Genomic DNA, 18,919 nt, shown 5'->3' with positions numbered 1-18,919 from the left:
ACACATTAACACACAATAGGATGACTGGCTTAAGAATTCTCTGCCAATTGCACCCAGTTAGGAAAATAATAGACAGTCGATTTGTTTTTAACCCCCAGCCAGCGCGTCTCTTTGTGGCCAACAGCAAAGCCAAAGCTTATTATTAAGTCGGGTCATCAATCTAAACACTAATTAGAATTGCATCCCCATTGGATTTGCTGTGTATTGTGTGTGTGCGTGTGTGTGTGAGTGTGTGTGTGTGTGTGTGTGTGTGTGTGTGTGTGTGTGTGTGTGTGTGTGTGTGTGTGTGTGTGTGTGTGTGTGTGTGTGTGTGTGTGTGTGTGTGTGTTGTGTAGGAAAAGAAAGCTATACTTCTGTAGTCGCACTTGTTGTAAGGGCACCACCTCCCAATGGGTAAATAAGTTTGATTAATCTGGGAGGAAATGAATCAAACCATAAACCATTAAAAAGCATTTTACATCATTTTACAGTCAAAGGTACATGGTCACTGTTGCTGACATGTCATGGAATCCCCCCCATGCATTGTGCTTTCTATACATTGTAATGTACCATTTATAAAACAGTGAGTGAATGCACATAGTGACAGGTCAGTCTAACCCTGTGCTCACTGCTGAGGACAGGTGTTTTTGTTTTGTTTGTGCACACAGAGCTGGAGAACACTGCTTAGAAAGAGGGATTCTTGTAACAATAGAGCAGTAATAATCAGTCTCAGACATTGAAAATCTTGTAACAGCTCTATACTGTAAGATATGTGTAATAATAACAACAATAAAATGTGAAATAATAAGTGACATAATGATAATGTTTATAATGTGAATTGGATTTGATCGTCTCTGACCTGTCGTGAAATCATCACAGTGGTTGAGCTTGAGGATGAAAGCTGTTTCTGACAGGTTCAGCTCTACAGCCATTAATCATAACAGCTGTAAATGCAATATACTTATATTTTACTATAACAACTAACTAACCACTACATTATGCTCACTACAATATGCTTAATTTAAATACCCATGTATCTATGTGAATGTACGGAAATATTGGAATTAAGCTTTGACAGTCATTAAAAGAGTGCGTTTAGGCTGAATTTAAATTTTAAAAATCAATTAGTTAATTGCTGAGGAGTTATTTACTTACTGTCACGTAATTATTCACATAATTATATATTTTGTTATAAAAAGGTTGAAACTGTTAAGTATTTAGTTATATAAATCCGTCTAAAAACATATATTTATATATTTTTTTAATTTTTATGATCTTTATTATCTCTTCAGTAATTTTGTTTGGGCCATTTTGACTTATTACATCAAATGATATGTTAAATAGAAAATCATGAGTGTTGTGTCAGTTCTGTTGATTATGGAAATAAGAATGGTGGATGTTATTTACGGTGCCAACCCTTCTTGCTACGTCTGTATGTTACAACAGTGACAATGGTCTTTGCCTGTACGTTGCAGTGACCAGGGTGAAACATCAGCTGTTGATGGCTCCGCACAGTAAGCAAATACACAACAAGGAAGTGTATTGTAAGAGAATTTGGCTGCTGGTGACGTTAAACTGACTGTTGATGTTGTGAATCTGCTCATTTATGTTCATTATTATCCTCTGATAGCTAAGTATGTGTAGCCAAATGAGTGATATTAAGTTGGCCCTGGCATCACGTCATCCAGCTCCCGCCAGGTGCCCACAAGGTCCTACCCAGCATGCACCTGGGATGGGTACTTTCATGGCACTAGGTGAAGCACGTACTTGTCAACATTCCGGTCCAGGTGTGACTCACAGCACTAACTGCTCTGCTGCTTTTACTACACTACAGGTGTTGTTTCTCATTTTTCTGATTCTGTTAGATTGATGTTTATTTTTGGTGTCTTAACTTTCCAGTGAAAGTGTGTCACATTAAATATGTGTGTATTATTTTATTTGGCATTTTTTGGCAGTTGTGATGTGAATAAATAATGAACATGTGTCTGAATGACGTGTCATTTTCAGTCCGACCCAATGTAGTTGCTTTTATTTATTGAGTCAAATCTTATATACAACCTCTGTGTGAGTGAGGCACATCCTTAAGTATTTGTCTGCTTATATCCGTATTATAGGATGATTGTCCCCTGCAGCACAGTCACAGCCTGTCCAGCTATGTTGATTCTCCCATCATCCCTCACTTCAAGCTCCAGGTCTCCACCTTGACTGGAGCACTGATAAGACAATGAACAGACGATAAGAAAAGAGTTAGGTTTATTTACAGGAGGAAACCAGTACCTGCTATTATAGACATGATGCTGCATTAATCATCACCTCAAACCCATCAATATGTTACTCACCTAACATTTTCTTCTTGCCTTATGCAGTCGCCCAGTAGCCACCCAGGACTGTGTGGGCAGAACCTGAAATGACAGACAAAGATCTAAGCCTCTAATAAGTGTGTCGCAATCAGCATCATCATCATCATCATCATCATCATCATCATCATCATCATAATAATACACAGCTGCATAATCAGCTGAGGCCAAATCCCTGTGACAGAATGTACTGCTACCCAATGAAACTTCTGAAATAGTAATATAATGGTGATGGTGTTCCTACCAGTGACTGGGTCCTCTGAGATCCCATTCCATGGGGAAAACAATCTGGAGTAAAAGTCGTATCCTGGCTGGCTGTCTGGAGATCCTGGCAGACGTACAAAGGTGAAGGACAGAATCACATATTATCTATCTATCTATCTATAAATATATATAAATACATATATATGATGGTGTTTTTATGATTGTTTGTTTTTTTTTATATATAACATAAAAAACACAATGTAAATATGTAAATAATATAGATTATACATATAATGTAATCTCTCTCAATGGGCACTGATTTATTAGTTCTACTGGTCATTTGACCTATATCCAACATTTCACAGGGCTGTCTGATTTTATGGCTGTTTACCTTTCACGGTGAGGAACAAATCCGTGACCTTTCCACTCTTCTCACTGTGCATAATCGCCTCAGGGTCAACCTGCAGATGGGTCAGCACAGGTGAGGGGACATAACAGTCGCAAACAAAGAAACCTGTGTGTGTGTGTGTGTGTGTGTGTAATTGGTAACTCTGAGTGTGATGCAGCAGGAAAGGGAGGAGCAGGGGTAGTAAGAGAGAAGTAAAAGACACAGATGCATTCATATGCTGATCTTTCTTTTAGTTGTCATTCTAACCTGTCACAGCTATCAGCCAGTCGGACCATCAGTTTCTTTGTGGTGGAGCTCAGGTGGACATCCTGGACTGGGAGGTTTCCTACTGCTGCCTGTTTCATGCAGACAAACGCTTAGAGACAAAGACGGAGGACATTTCACTGACCTTGATGATGTCTCTGAACACTGAAAGAGAAAAGAAAAGGCACTCCCCCCTCTAACAACCATAACACCTGTAAATGCAATATACATATATTTTACTATAACAACAAACGTGTATGTGAATGTATGAAAATATCAGAAATATGGTTTGACAATCATTAAAATAGTGCATGGAGTTTGAATTTGAATAAGAAATAAGTTCTTCAATCGCTGAGGATTTAGAGTAATTTTCTTACTGTCATGTAATTATTCCCATATTTACATATTGTGTTGTCAGTTTCAACTTATTTCAGAGACGATTGCGTGTGTGCGTGTGTGTTTGATACGAGCGGTAACAACACTTCTTGCCACGTCCGCATGTTAAAACAATGACAATTGCCTTCCCGACAGGGGCGAAGGATCAAAGTTTTGTCGCCAAGTCTCGCGATATCATACCTGAGCGGGGCCGTGTCACCTGAGGCTCAGAGAGGATACCGGGGACAAGAGGCATCGGTGAGACTATTTCACCGTTTTGAACACACACTCCATCACCGTCTGAGCTGTTACCGCGTCGCGGTGCAGCAGAGTGTGTGCGGGTCGCCTCCCGCCGCGAGGAATCCAATTATGTGGCCTTGTTCGAATGACACATATCAGTGTCCTACAGTTAGCCTTAGCTGCTAGCTACGCCAATGATACCCGGCTAGTACTGTAAAGCTAGCATTAGCACGCCACTGACACGAGAGTAAGTTTAGAAGCAGTCGTTAATCACGCGTCTCCGCTGTAACATAGCTGTGTGGCTGTAGGAGAAGCAACTTAACGAGGGCGACGGAGACGCTCGGTAACGTTGTCGTGGCGACTCGAAACGGAGCTAATGCTGTGCTAGCATGCAAAAGTCGGTAGTTGTAGCTATACTTTGTGACAGTTAGTAGGAGGCTGTAGCTAGCTTATTAACACCGGAGACAGCTGCAGCCACTTCTTTCATAATGTGTGTTTGTATCATTCCATTCCACGGCTGTGCTATTATAACATTATTATTACAATGCCCGGTTTGTGTAGTTTGATTTCAAAGCTGAAGTTGATGTGTTAGCAACACTGTAGTAACGTTGTATCAGTACGAATCTATATGTCCTGCTTATAGTATCAACTGTTTAAATGGAGGTGAAGTAATGATATTAGTAAGCTATCAAAAGTCAGAAATGACAAGTTAATTCAAGGTTACATCAGTTATTTAATACAATAAATAACGGCATCAATGTAATTCAGTCCAGGAGCCATTCATCTATGACGTCAGATAAATATTTGGCTTCAGATATCTGGCGTCAGATAAATATTCTAAAGCCGTGAGCGCTCCAGCTGTTTGGATCTCCGTCTCCGTCTCCACGCCCTCCATTAGTTTCCACGTGTTTGCTATCTGACGCCAAACAGGTCCTGGTAAGATTATCACGCCTAGGTCTGAAGGCTGAAGATGGTTGCTAAGGGAGACACTGAAGCGCGCCGACAATTTGGGGGTCATCCGACTTGCGGTTTAGTAAACAAAGCGTTTGTAATAACTTCTGACTTTATTTGGATGAAATATGTTTAAGTTCCTTATGTGTACTTTGTTTGAATGTAATATCATACAGTTCCTTATTATCACACAGTGTAATGGATTCACTGTACTCTTGGTTGTACCAATGCAGCAGGACACCTGAATGCAACATATAGTGGGTTTAAGCAGGGTCTTATTTCACAACTTCATCACTTCAAATGTTCTTCAGGGTGGTCCATAACTCGGCACCTAAGAGCTAAGAAAGTACAAAACCCCCTGATTGAAATGGATTTATTCACTTGTAGTCGCTGTGTTGTTTTCCCTGTGGCAGTGAGAATGTCTTTGAATGACGAGGGATACGTGGTCCGGATCAGAGGACTGCCCTGGTCCTGCACACAGGATGAAGTGGCCAGCTTCTTCTCTGGTGAGAACACACACACACACACACACACACACACACACACACACACACACACACACACACACACACACACACACACACACTGCATCACCTTTTACAACAAGAGGTAGTCTGTGCGTTTTACACCTCTGATCTAAGACATATACAGTGTGTGTGTGTGTGTGTGCGCGTGTGCGTGTGCGGAGGTCTTGCTTGCCTGTGATGTCTTCCACACACATATTTGGACCAACTGTCTGAGGACCTTGAGCCCATTTTGAAGCTGTGTATAATACATACTGTATATAAATAGACCTATAAGCAAGCCCTGGCAGTTTACAAGGACAAACATGTGTTATTTAAATGTTAAAGAAAATCCACCAGCCCAGTTTCACCATGTGGATCCTCCATGGTGACGTCATCATTCTTGGGAAATCTGAAGCTCTGGCATTTTTTTTGCAGACTGTGACATTGTGGGCAAAGTAAACGGAGTGTGTTTCACCTACTCTAAAGAAGGCCGGCCTAGTGGAGAGGCATTTATTGAGCTGGAAACCGCGGAGGATTTCAAGAACGCCCTCGCCAAGGACCGCAAATACATGGGACATCGATACATAGAGGGTAGGCGTGTGTGTGCTCTGTCCAAACGCTCACCCAACTTCTATGTTGCTTATCCTTCTAGTTCCAACCATTGTGTGTGTGTGTGTGTGTGTGTGTGTGTGTGTGTGTGTGTGTGTGTGTGTGTGTGTGTGTGTGTGTGTGTGTGTGTGTGTGTGTGTGTGTGTGTGTGTGTGTGTGTGTGTGTGTGTGTGTGTGTGTGTGTGTGTACACCAGTGTTCAAGTCAAACCGCAGTGAGATGGACTGGGTGCTGAAGCGCAGCGGCCCCGCCGACTACGACAGCTGCAGCGGCTGCATGCTGAGGCTCAGAGGGCTTCCCTTCGGCTGCAGCAAAGAAGAGATCGTTCAGTTCTTCTCAGGTACATTAACATTCACACTCTCAGATTTGGGCTCCAGAGATTTGACTTGACTGGATAAGTGTCCAATCATAGTGAACTCTCAGCCGGATTTAACTTCAAAACACACATGGGACAAAACCATGAATGAGTATAACAGATGTGTTCAAGTGAAGTGTGAGTTGAGCTTTTGTTGAGGTGCACATCTGATGCTTTGTATTCACCATTTGATATTAGACCTTTGATCCTGTTTCAACCCCGCAACAACACACCACAGCCACATACAGCCATGGTCTAAAATTAACACACCGCTCACTGTTTCCTAGAATAACAAAAGGCTCAAGTTCACTCAAATCCCACAGCAGCTCCTGGGATTCCAAAGCTGGAAGTTTGAGTGTTTTGTGCCTTGGTTTTGGTCGTTCAGGAACCAGAGCTTTTCTTTTGTAAATGACCTTTGTAGTCGAGTCTCAAAGGACGTCCAGACTTCTCAGGGATTTAGTTTAAATTGAATCTGTTAAGTGTTAAATGATGTTAAGCTCATGTTCAGTGAGGGTGAAACACTGAGGCAGCATCACTGCCTCACCCACACAATGAATTGTTCAACTCCTTTTATTTTGAGTTCCCTTTCCTTCACTCAGCATCTTTATTCATGTGCATGGTTTCAACATGTCCATATCCACACACTATCTAGTATGATTGTCCTATAACTGCCACTTCACTCATCCCACCTTAAGAGGGTTTGAAGATGGAATGAAAGGATGGGGTTGGTTTGTATGAAGTGATGTGTCTCCACCTCACTGATCTGGGGTCAGACGTGCAGTGTGTTCTGTACAGGAGCACAAACACCAAACACAATTGTACAAAGTCCCTTCATTTGGCCGGTGACCTATGATGTTCAAAAAATGGGACATAAAGTTTACAAATAATAACTTTCAGACATTGACAGCAGCCTTTCTAAACGCCGTGGCGTCCCAGAGTAACATTCTGTTTCCTCTACATCCATTCTTATTTCATGCTGACTCCAGGCCAGTGTTTATTTTCGGGGGGGCCAATTCCCTCGCCAGGTGCACGTGTAATGCCAATCCCCTGAACTGTTATTGATTCATTACCATCACATCTATTTATCCCCTGAACTCCAGTCATGCAGTGGGTGTTGTTTTATTGATTTATATAAATATCTATATATATATATACACATATCTATCTATTTATCTATCTATCTATCTACCTACCTACCTATGTATTTATGTGTGCTTGGGTTGAAGGGTTGAGAATCGTGCCAAATGGGATTACTCTGCCAGTGGACTACCAGGGGAGGAGCACAGGGGAAGCCTTCGTGCAGTTTGCCTCAAAGGAGATAGCAGAAAAGGCTCTGGGGAAACACAAGGAAAGAATAGGGCACAGGTGGGACAGACGGGAAAGGGACGGGCTGGGCTGGACTGGGTTGGGTTTCTCTGACGTAATTACCTGGGGTGGTCATATTAGAGTGATTGTGGTAAATGAATATGACCGGGGTTATGGGTTCTGTTGTGATACTTACTGTGGTTCTTAATTAACGCATGGGATGCCTGCTAGCATAATAATGATCCAAATGGGGGTGTTGACATGTTCTGGTAGGTTGTTAATCGGGTGGGTCATGTTCATGTGTGTGAAATGCTAAACGGGACGGGTTTATGTCTTTAAATCATGGTGGAATGATGTTGTGACCATTGGGGTGGAGGGTTATGTGTGTAATCTAGGTCCAGGTTAGAGGAGCACATGGGTGTGTAGGATAGTCCTTCTATCCTTTCATACATGCAGATGGAGTCATAGTGGAGTCCATAAGACGGTGACGGCAGCATTCTGCATCACTGCTACGTCATAAACACTCAATGTGACGACTTAACGCCTATTTAGATTTAGATTAACAGTAGCAAATGTTAGTGTTAGGAATGAACTCCTACATCACGGCCCTAAGCCCAGAGGTGACGTAGGCCTGTGTTAGAACCTCTCAGGTAACCTAAGGTGATTTAGAATATTTGTCTTCTTTCCTTTTTTTGATCTTCTTCTTCTGTGTGAATCCTGTGTGTGTGTGTGTGTGACCTGAGGCGAGCCACTGCTGCACCTTAACCCTCTTCTCTGCCCTCTTCACCCCCCGGGCCTCTCCTGTTGCAGATACATAGAGATATTTAAAAGTAGCCGTAATGAGATCCGGGCCTACTATGAGCTGCCGCGGCGCGGGATGGGAGCCCAGAGGCCGGGGCCCTATGATAGACCCATGATGGGGGGCCCCAGGGGAGGGTTCTTTGGGCCCGGGCCCGGCCGCGGGGGGCCTCTGATGGACACCATGAGGAGCGGAGGGGGCTACGGAGCGGGTGAGTCCAGTGGCGATGCAGATGAGTGAGACACGGTGTGTTTGAGCAGAAGAGTTTCCCCACAAGCCACGCTCTCATTGATGTCTCTGCCTCCAGGTTACGGCGGCTTTGACAACTACAACGGATTCAACAACTACTGTTTTGGAAACGGCATGTTTGATGATCGGGCGAGAGGAGAGAGGGGAGGAAGAGGTGAAGTCCAGATTCATTTCATGTTTTACTCTCGCCACGTATTTGTCTATCTTCTTATATTTTAGATGTACAGTATCCATGATGGTTCTTATCTCATGATCACAAAGTTAAATGGACTCATTAGATGAGATCACTTCCACTTCCTCACCGGTGGCGTTGTGCTCAGGGATGGGAGGCCAAGGTTACAGCAGTCCAAGCAGCGGTGGCTCAGGGTTCCACAGTGGCCATTTTGTCCATATGAGGGGTTTGCCCTTTCGTGCAACTGAGGGAGACGTTGCTAAAGTAAGAACACACACGCAAACACACACACTTCTCTATGCAGATGACCAACAATAACACACTGTGGAGCTCAGTCAGATATTAGGCTTAGGTCATACATGTGTTGGGTCAGTAAATGCAGTACAACCAGGCGATGTATTCATTCCACTTTGATGTGACAGATGGAGATGATCTGTGTGTGTGTTTATTTTCTTTTCTTTTTTAGTTCTTCTCTCCCTTGAATCCAATGAGGGTTCACATCGACGTGGCTCCAAACGGCAAGTCGACCGGAGAGGCAGACGTGGAGTTTCGCTCCCATGAAGACGCCGTGGCGGCCATGTCCAAAGACAAGAACCACATGCGTACGTCCTCTGCTCGTCTCCTCACGCTCTACTGTACATCAGTCATTGTACAAATAGGGATAGACACTTGTTTTCTGACCTCTGAAACCCTTAAAGAGTCGATCAGGACATTGGGAAGCTGTAACGCCTTGTTTCTGATTGTTGTTTCACTTGGAATGTCTAATTCTCCTCTGCTGTTTTGTCTCAACAGAGCATCGCTATATTGAGCTTTTTCTGAACTCAACCTCCAGTGGCTCAGCTGAAATGAGTGAGTTTGTATCATCGTGCTAAATGGTTTGCTCACTTTAGATTCCACTTGAACTCTGTGGAACACTTTTCCCGGTAACATGGCGTCTCATGTTACTGTTACTCATTATCTTATAAACATGCAGCTGAAACATTCACTGCTTCACTTATCTATAAATGTAATTTTACTAAAACTGAAATAGTTTGATGGTAAACTCTAAACCCAAGCCGTTGTGGGTTGTGGGCTTCTTCCTGACACGTTTCCTCCTCATTCCTCTCTCTGTGAAACCTCCAGGTCGCGGTGGCGGTGGTTACTACAGTAACTCAGGAGGGGGCGGGGGCTCGCGGAGCAGTGGGCTGCGAGGCACATACTGATGATGTCGTCATCCCCAACTTCCAACCCATCCAGATGTTTCTCATGTTTCTTTCGGCCACATTTAACTGTTAAGCAGAAAGCTGATCTGATGTCACTCCAAACTAAACGTGATTGATTTGTGTTAAAGCTGAAACAGAACCTGTGGCTCTATCGCAGTTTGACTGAGGTCCTGTTCTGTTTAGACTCTGCAACAGAGCAGAGACGACCTCAACAAATGCACTTATTCAACTTTTGTACCCGAGTGTGCAAATAACTTAAGGGCGAGCAAATGTTAAAGTTTGTTCAGACGGTTTTAAATTTTGACAATGGGATGCGTTGGTTTAGTTACTGCTCTTTTATAATTGACAGATTTTGATAATTGCCACGGCGTTACAAACCTCAGCTGTTAAGTGGTTGAATGTGGTTTGTTGCGAAGCCAAAATGTGTTTGAGTAAATGATGACGTGATGGATTCCACAGGAAACACCATGTGATGTGAGATCAGCAGCTTCACTGCTTTGAGTCATTCAAATGTGAGCTAGTCTTTTAAATTTTGTTTTTACGGATGTTTTCATAGTTCATTACACAATAAAAACTAAGCTGAATATTCCGCTCTCAAAGAGTGGAAGTAAATCTCTATATTTGAGCTGTAAAATAGTGAATGCAGCTGTTGTACATTTTGCCTAATAAATTTTATATTTAATTCTCTCACTGTGTCATGCCTTTGTTCTAAACTATAAGACAGACAAGGGAACACCTATGATGCAATGATCAGCAGGAAAAATGTAAAGTGGTGATGCAGGAAATCTACAAACACAGATTTTCGACCTTCCAACGATGAAGAGTCACGACACAAATCCTCCCGTGTAAATCCATTTAATCATACTGCTACACTGTCAAGGCAACAAACTGTTGGCAATAGTTAACATTATATTGGCAGCATTTTAGTCAGATGAAGGCCCATACTGATTAACATCCATCGTATTACACAATATATACATTATACAGTGATTATATCAACACTGTGAAAGTCATTCATATCTGAAAGTACAGGCGCAACACTAAAAAAAACATTTCCCCCTGGGCTCAGTGTCTGTCTTTACTGCTTGACTTATAGATTAAATACATTATATTTGCTTTTAAATATCCGCCAAACGCGTCCTTACTTCCAATCTCATGGAAACAAACACTTCCAGTTTTTGCAAAAAGCTGTAAACATCGTATACAAGTACAAAATCAGAATGTGCAGTGGAACAAACTTTCCTTCTAGGTAGTGGAGCAGCAGTAATACACCGCTCTCCAGCTTCAAGTGGTTCAACCAGTCTTTGCATCTTATTAAGACGTCTTAATGTGCATAAAACACAAAAAACAAAGGCTCTGGAAAGTCTGTGTCACAGGCGGTAGAAGAAGGTGTGTATAATACTCTTACGTATGTTTTGATCATCCAGTAACTTGCAGTAACTGCAGCCATGCTGCATGATGCATTCAGATGTTCACTCAACAAAACCGATGCACAGATTAAATGTCATTAAAAGTAAATAAAAAGCGTGTTTAATAACCGAGTGACCCAGACCTCCTGCCTGCTGTCTGCTTGTCCCGCCTGTTCACAGCCTCACAGCCGCACATCAGGTCAGTCAGTCTTGGTCCTTTTACAAAGCATATTCTTTAGTGTCCCAACCTGTGAAATGTGCCTTTAACATACGTGTGGAAAACTGTATTCATGCTTGGCTACTAATGGCTAGTGTTGCTACTTTGAAATGTTTCAGGCCATTATTTCAGATTCTCTACACGCTGTAGGAATCTTGATGAAATTATAGGGCTCACTTTGGCACCATGAGAAGCACAGGGCTTGGGTAACAATCAGCTTTTACACAGGCACAAATGGCACCATGACAGGGGTTCCTACGTGAAGCCAGCCAGACATACAGTAGAAAGTGGTCAACCACGACATAGGAGCAGGGAACCATCTTAGACGGGGAATCTCAAAAAGTCAGATATTCAGAGGATGAACCTTCCATTCATGTCCACGGCCCCTGAAGGTTCATGGGTCCACAGGAACAGAGAGTCTTTGAATGACTCACTGTGGCAAATGTCTGACCTTCACAGCGCTGTTCCTCCCTCCAGACAGCTGCTGTAAACTCAGACTGAACACATCAAGTAGAAAATCTGACCTTTGTGCGAGTGTAAACTGCCTCAGTTCATTCCAGTGAAAAGGAGAAACATCACACATCGGCTGAGCCACTCACTGTCATTTAACCACTCAAGCCCGAGTTTCTGACAGGTCAGGAAAAAAACAAAAATCCAATCATTATGGGGACTTCTTTAGTGATTTTTTGTGAATTTATGTGTTTAGTTTGGTTTCAGAGATTTTGTCTGCTAAATGAAAACGTACTGAACAATCTTCAGTGAATGTTCCAGATTCATTACTATGGGTCTCCTAGAAAATACCCCAATGTGTTTTATGCAATGCTTACTGCCAGAATGAGGCTCAGTAGAACCAGAAATAAGTGTAGTCGTATATTTCCCTTTGGGCTTAAGTGGTTAAAAGGCTGGAGGAGGATTTTTCATCCGTCAAACATCTGCAGCATCTCCCACCAGCTCACTTCTGAACTGTAATCTGTAATCTCAACCTCCTCAACGAAGGAAGAGTTCAGTTTGAAGCTCTGTTTGATATGTTTGTAAATCTCAACTATGTGACAGATTTCAGTAAAATTTGATAGAAATTCAGACCACAGGCCACAGATGAACTGCAGATAGCGACACCTTGTGGCCGTTTAGAAAACCCTCAACACTGCAGCTTCCCAACTCGGGAGAGAGACAGAGACAGAGTGAGAGAAAATGAGAGAGATCGCGACCGTTGACTTATCTATGTGCAAAACAGTCCTCTAAAAGAATGTCCACCATCAGTTAGTTAGTTAGTTAGTGAGTGAGATTGTCTCACACAATGTGGATTTTGATGTAGATTGAAACCTTTTTCTAATTTTCTATTATTATTACTTTACAAAGGAGGTTGTCCTTGCTTCAGTAAGAATTATTGACACAATTTGTGGTTCTTGGCCTGAGGTACAGTTGATTAGTTTTGAGGCAGATCCAGGATTGAGTGTTATAGCGATGTCAGCTTGTCAGGTTGCTATGGGCAGATAGTCAAGGTCAATCAATCAGATGATTTCTTGAGTGACCTCCGCGCCTTTAGTGCGTGTTACTGCACGTATACGTCCGCCTCAAAGACTAAATCTTCACATCAATGCTGCCTCACAGTGGTCGAGGAAAAAGACTATAAAAGTCAAATGCATGTTTTGGTTGTAAATTAAAGAGAAATGTGGCAGAGGTTTGTGCTCTGAGCGCTTCGTTGTTCAGTATCAGTAGGCACCGTGGCCTCGGAAGAGTTATGAATGAGTGTTTGGTCTTTTATGTACTTCTGACTATTTATCACTTTTTAGAAACTGTGGTTGCACTTTGTGACTGTAAATAAACAGCATGGGTTCCTGATTCATACCTCCAGCCTGCCCTGGGACTCCTGCACTCAGGATCATTCAGCAGCAGAACAAGGACTCTTTCTTCCTACTTTCATTCAATCTACATGCGTGTTGTGTTTATGGTACATCTGTCTGTGCGCTGATGACAGGAAGAGGTGTTGTGTTAGGCTCTACACTGGTGATCAGGTGCTCTTCTTCATCCTGTACATGAGACCCTCCCATAGCTTAGATGGTCTGTTTGTAGCAGCGAACAGTGCTTTGAGTTGAACTTGTGGAGGTATGGATCTTCCAGAGTGGTGGAGTGTGTGTGTGTGTGTGTGTGTGTGTGTGTGTGTGTGTGTGTGTGTGTGTGTGTGTGTGTGTGTGTGTGTGTGTGTGTGTGTGTGTGTGTGTGTGTGTGCGTGAGTGTGTGTGTATGTGTGGAGGGGATGTACAAGTCCGATTGCAGATAGTTTGAAGCGGTTGTAAAAGTTTGGGACACCCTCATGTGGGGTTGGAGGAGCACCGCTGGAGGAGGAGGGCGTGGCAGGTGTCACACACTCTGACCGGTTTGGGGGACGCAGGCAGAGGAAGCTCATTGTCCGAGCAGCTGTTACAGAAAATCTCCCCGCAGTTCCTACAGTGATGCTGGGGAAAGAGAGGAGACCAAAGCAGGGTTACATCTGACACCAGGGGGCGTCGAAACTAAAATGTATATCTCTTCTTCTTGCCATCTTTGGGGAGCATCCATCTATCATCCGCTTTCTGCACTTATTACAAAGTTGTGGCCCTTTTATGGAACTTCCCTTACGCTACTAACCACTTTGTTTCCCCCTGAACTACACACAAACAACATAACAAAAGCACACAAACATAGATGACTGATGGCTAATGTCTACATGCAGAGTCTCTGAGGTCAGCTGGTGACTGACCTTTCGTCTGGAGATGGAGAACTCCTTCTCACACAGCTTACAGTGGCTGGCTTCTTTGTCCTTCAGCCAGACTTGCCCCCCCTGCAACCACATAACAACACCTCACCGTTACAACCCACATTTAAACTCACATTCAGTGTAAAACACAGTGTTACACATGTGAGCGATGCAAACTCAGTGGTAGTAATGATGCCTTCTGCTAAACAACATGAAGGGAAAGGTTTAGATGTTTGAACTTGAGTCTCTTTATCTTGACTGCTGCTTTACCTGAAGAGCTTTGTTGGCTTCTTTGATGTCTTCAATCTTCAGTTTGGATCTGATGAGGAACAAAGTGAAGACAGCGCCACGTCAATGAGGTGAATTAACTGCAGCAGCGCTCCGTCTCATTTTACAGGATTAGTGACTGATAGTTAAATGGGGAAACACTGCTGTGGTAATGGTCGGTGGTAAAAAGAATCATTTCAGGATTTTCAGGAAATGTGCAGCCAAACTACATCACTGACTCTGTTTCTGTGTAAGTTGAGGATAGTGACATATAAATAAACTGCCTCTGAAAGTTTTTATTACGTTGATATTATTGTTTTCATTTCTATTCTTTTCTATTATATATGTTTAATTTCTATCTTGGCACTCCTGAAGCAAAAGCATGAGGATCCAACAGGGTTCATTCATCTCCATTATGACCTTCCACACTTCTCTAGTTCCAAATAGAAAGAGTGTTTGTGATGTGAGATCGTATTTACTCGCTGAGTTTGGAGCCGAGCTCCTCCAGAGCTTGTTCCTGGTCTTCACAGATGCTCTTCAGCTGAGTGTTCTCATCCTGGAGACGATGGAACTCCTGGATGACAACACAAAAGACACACACACACACATCAGAGGACAGAGTTACACACTTTGAACTTATAGTTTACATTGTGTGTGTGAGTGTGTGTGCGTCTCCTGACCTTTTTCAGCCCGTTGATCTGCAGCGCCTCTGTGCTCAGCTGTGCCACTGACTCTCTCTCTCGGTGCAGATCGTTTAGTAACGCCTGCCTCCACTCCCTCTCTATCTTCAGGTCCGTCTCCAGCTGCTGACTGAGGGACAAACACGCACAGGTTAAAGAACGACAGCCGTCATCGGCTGTACAGGAAAATATGAGAGAGGAAATCTGGAGTCTTTTAGTAAACATTTACAACTAAGTCAACATTTTGTATAGAAAAAGCTTCAACTATCATTAAATGTGCTTGTTTGGTTGAAGAAGATTACTCAGAAAAGTGTCCAGTGTTTAGCCGGCGTGTCCCTGAATGCATCAATCACTTTATCTTTATCTTTAGTCTGCAGGTTTTGGTTGACTTACAGTTGCTTTTCTCTGTGTTCGATCTGCCGCTGCAGGCTGTCAGCCTTGTTGGCAAAGTCCAACTTGAAGCGTCGGGCTCCATCCTCCGCCGAGGTGCGATGCCTCTCTGCCTCCTGTAATCTGCACCATTATAACCAGGGACAAACTCAGGACCATGGAGAGAAAAAACTGGGGGCGGGGCGAAGGATCATGGTGGTGGAGGGAGAAAAGAAGAAGAAGAGGGAGGAGCAAAGACTGTGGGGGGGTTTGGGTATGTAGAGACAGATGATGGGGGACGGACGGACAGATGGATGGATGGATGGAACATAAAAGGCGGAGTGAGGAACGAGTCCAACAAAGGAGGAGACGATCAAAGTAGTGAGGACAAAGCAAACTGAGAGGAGAGGAGAGGAGACGAGGCCACATCACCCGCTAACCAAACGCATCCAGATGTGTCTGACAGTAACAGAGTCTGAATCTGAGCACATCTGCCAGAAACATCACCCCACATTCAGAATACAAATCTGATCTTTACAATCAATCCCATAGGAGGATCAATCCCCTCCACCCTGATCTGCTTCATCTCATATCCATGAAAACCTTCTTGTACCGGCAGCTGTCAATCACTCAGACCACACCAATCACTTTCCAAACATCTAACTTTATTGTTCACGGTGGTAAAAGACAGTAAGTGGAGAGTTTAAACAGTTAAGTTGAGTCTTTATTCTTCTCCAAATAGAAAGAGTAACAGTACCATGAACACGGGGTTAGATAGGTAGAACGATCCCCTCCTGATCTATCACAAAGTCAATAAATATGGCGAGACGAGCGACAACAGCACATTCAGGTCTCCCCCGCACGCTTTGTGCCTGGAGGATTCAGCGGGAAACTAACCGGTCCCACTCAATCTGCAGGAAGAGACTAAACCTTAACATCCTGTTTAGAAGGTGTGTGTGTGTGTGTGTGAGAGAGAGAAAGGACGAGGAGTGGAGGGACTGCAACCCATAAATGAAATGAGCTTTAACCGAACAAGCGGCTTCCTCTGACACGCAGGCCTGCATCCACCTGGCGACGGGGCTCACTCGCGGTGGGCGGGGCCAAAGAACGTGGATGAGTTCAAAACCCTCATTGCACCATCGCTCCTGAGCTCAAAGGGACAGAAATCGGCGAATACGACACGATTTCCTCCGCCAAACAAACAGCCAGAGACCTTAAAGGGGACATATTATACAGATGTGTGTGTGTGTGTACTGAAACAGTCATTGCTTCAATATGCAAAACCACACACTTCCTTTACTTGCTGCAGCATTTCTATGCACACTGAGAGAAGCGAAAACACACAACGCTACATTTTAGGTACTTTCCTCCAAAAGGTGTGTGTGTGTGTATAAATGTGATGTCAGCATGTTAGATAGATACATGCAAACCTCCAATTTGGACACACACTCCCTGCTATAGCATAATATGTCCCCTTTACCTCAGTGGTGTGTGTCTAAGCATGTGAGTGTGTGTGTAAAGTAGATTATCATTCATTCAAACGTATCTTCAGTCTGGGACCACAGCGACAAAATAAGCTTGATTTAATTCTCAAAAACAGCCGTAAAGATGATTAAATTAAAGATTATGAAGCAACAGTCTTTGTAAGCCCAAGCACTTTGTTACCAAGACAACAAAGCATGCATTCAAGTTTCACCTGATCATGTGACTACACCCAAGCCGCCAAACCGTCTGAATATCGTGTGCAAACAAAACAGGAATGTTCCTTTATGTTGTCCGTTTAGTGGCTGGATCCTAAGCATTGTGTGTGTGTGTGTGTGTGTGTGTGTGTGTGTGTGTGTGTGTGTGTGTGTGTGTGTGTGTGTGTGTGTGTGTGTGTGTTTCTCAGAAGGAGATGTCCTTGACGAGTTTGTATTGGTGCTCTGTGTCTGTGCTGGCACACTTTACAAAGGACATGGCGAGTGTTCTGGTCTGACTGAGCAGATCCTGGTCGCTGCACACAGAAAAGCCGGGGAGCAAAATCGGGATTTAACACAAACAAAACGCATCATCAAGGCGTCCAGGGAGCAAAATAGGTGGATGGAGAAATGGATGGATGGATGGATGGATGGATGGATGGATGAGTGCCAAGACAGGAACGGAAGGAAGGAAGGAAGGAAAGAAAGAAAGAGGAAAGGAAGGAAAGAAAGAAGAAACGATGTCAATACATCAGTATTTTACGGGGCCCCGGTTACACTGAACACTCACAACACAGCCGGGGGGGGGGAAGGAGTGAAAGGCGCTAACGGAGGAGAAATATGAACTCAGGCCGCCGGGTTCACAGATTGCTACCAGGATTTCTGAAATAATTCCCATCAGGTTGAGCATTAAGGAATGATCAGAGAGAGGAGAGGGAGAAGGGGCTTAATCTTCAGCACGCCGGCCCAATGTCCTCAGTAACATGTGTTACAATGACAAACGCACATACTCAGCTTCAGGGGTGACATCGTCGTTGCACGCCCGGACTTTTCCCAGACGCACAAATCTGAGACGAGCGGATCAAAGTCACGCTGGGAATGTGAAGTGCGAGCGGGGTCCCGCCTGTCCAACCAAAGACATCCACAACCAATCACCAAGAGGATGAGAGAGATTTAAACCAATGGGAGAGGAGCGGGGGGGAGGAGAGGGGGATGGACGGTGCTGACCGGGACGTGAACAAAGCGAGGATGAGGAGGGGGAAGAGGAGGAGGAGGCATCAAACCAACACACACACACGCACACACACACACACCGGACACACACACACACCGGACACACACACACACACACACGCACGCACACACACACACCGGACACACACACACACCGGACACACACACACACACACGCACACACACACACACCGGACACACACACACACCGGACACACACACACACACACGCACACACACACACCGGACACACACACACACCGGACACACACACACACACACACACACACACACACACACACACACACAGCAGACACCAGCTCCCAGAGTGAATGAAGCGGATGTGGGACATATATGAAACCTAAAGATGTGTTACCAAGGCAACAGAGCATGCAGGAAGTACAATCCAGTGGATGTAGACAGATCGAGCATTGGGTCAGTGATGTTTGTCCTCATGTGTGTCTCCTCACATTTAAACGTTAAATCTGCGGCCACCAAACGTTTCTAGTTGACTTTCCACTTTAAAGCTTTGAAGGCAGGCCTCTCACCATTACACACCCAAAGCTTCTCCTCTACAAACTAACCTTTCACTATCA

General features: G+C 43.9%; 2 protein-coding genes and 1 pseudogene across 6 annotated transcripts in view; 1 reads left to right on the top strand and 2 right to left on the bottom strand.

Moving 5' to 3' along the window:
- Window positions 1-1,979: 1,979 nt before the first annotated feature.
- Window positions 1,980-3,855, bottom strand: LOC143004910 (phenazine biosynthesis-like domain-containing protein 1; annotated as a pseudogene).
- On the top strand, window positions 3,726-10,641 carry hnrnph3 (heterogeneous nuclear ribonucleoprotein H3 (2H9)). Of its 2 annotated transcripts, none has more exons than XM_076156013.1 (11): window positions 3,726-3,825; window positions 5,172-5,264; window positions 5,700-5,855; window positions 6,069-6,212; window positions 7,454-7,592; window positions 8,343-8,542; window positions 8,639-8,734; window positions 8,901-9,016; window positions 9,219-9,354; window positions 9,545-9,601; window positions 9,875-10,641. In XM_076156013.1, the coding sequence occupies exons 2-11, from the start codon at window positions 5,177-5,179 to the stop codon at window positions 9,952-9,954; spliced, it is 1,212 nt and encodes a 403-aa protein (XP_076012128.1). In that variant the 5' UTR covers window positions 3,726-3,825; window positions 5,172-5,176; the 3' UTR covers window positions 9,955-10,641. The 2 variants fall into 2 exon arrangements, with proteins under 2 accessions (XP_076012128.1, XP_076012127.1); XM_076156012.1 differs by lacking the exon at window positions 3,726-3,825 and adding an exon at window positions 3,968-4,054.
- A 504-nt stretch (window positions 10,642-11,145) lies between these two features.
- Window positions 11,146-18,919, bottom strand: part of rufy2 (RUN and FYVE domain containing 2) — a 16,797-nt gene continuing 9,023 nt past the window's right edge. For 3 of the 4 annotated variants that reach the window (XM_076156009.1, XM_076156007.1, XM_076156010.1), the window contains 6 exons: window positions 15,658-15,777; window positions 15,265-15,394; window positions 15,064-15,158; window positions 14,588-14,636; window positions 14,321-14,401; window positions 11,146-14,036 (listed from right to left, as the gene is read on the bottom strand). In XM_076156009.1, the coding sequence (XP_076012124.1) occupies window positions 13,893-14,036; window positions 14,321-14,401; window positions 14,588-14,636; window positions 15,064-15,158; window positions 15,265-15,394; window positions 15,658-15,777 (619 nt within the window). In that variant the 3' untranslated portion in view covers window positions 11,146-13,892. Of the gene's footprint in view, window positions 14,037-14,320; window positions 14,402-14,587; window positions 14,637-15,063; window positions 15,159-15,264; window positions 15,395-15,657; window positions 15,778-17,439; window positions 17,627-18,919 lie in introns of those variants that run through there. The other variant, XM_076156011.1, reaches the window with a different exon arrangement.

The sequence above is a fragment of the Genypterus blacodes genome, unplaced genomic scaffold (genome assembly GCF_046128005.1).
Source record: "Genypterus blacodes isolate CSIRO-AG114 ecotype Tasmania unplaced genomic scaffold, CSIRO-AGI_Gbla_v1 ptg000067l_1, whole genome shotgun sequence".
Lineage (NCBI taxonomy): Eukaryota > Metazoa > Chordata > Actinopteri > Ophidiiformes > Ophidiidae > Genypterus > Genypterus blacodes.
This window is presented reverse-complemented; position numbering and strand designations above follow the sequence as displayed.

Bases quoted from the DNA above. Each gene is read 5' to 3' on its own strand.
- hnrnph3 (XM_076156012.1), top strand. The intron at 7,593-8,342 runs GTGGGACAGACG...CTCCTGTTGCAG, and splicing joins AAGGAAAGAATAGGGCACAG to ATACATAGAGATATTTAAAA. The intron at 9,355-9,544 runs GTACGTCCTCTG...TTGTCTCAACAG, and splicing joins CAAAGACAAGAACCACATGC to AGCATCGCTATATTGAGCTT.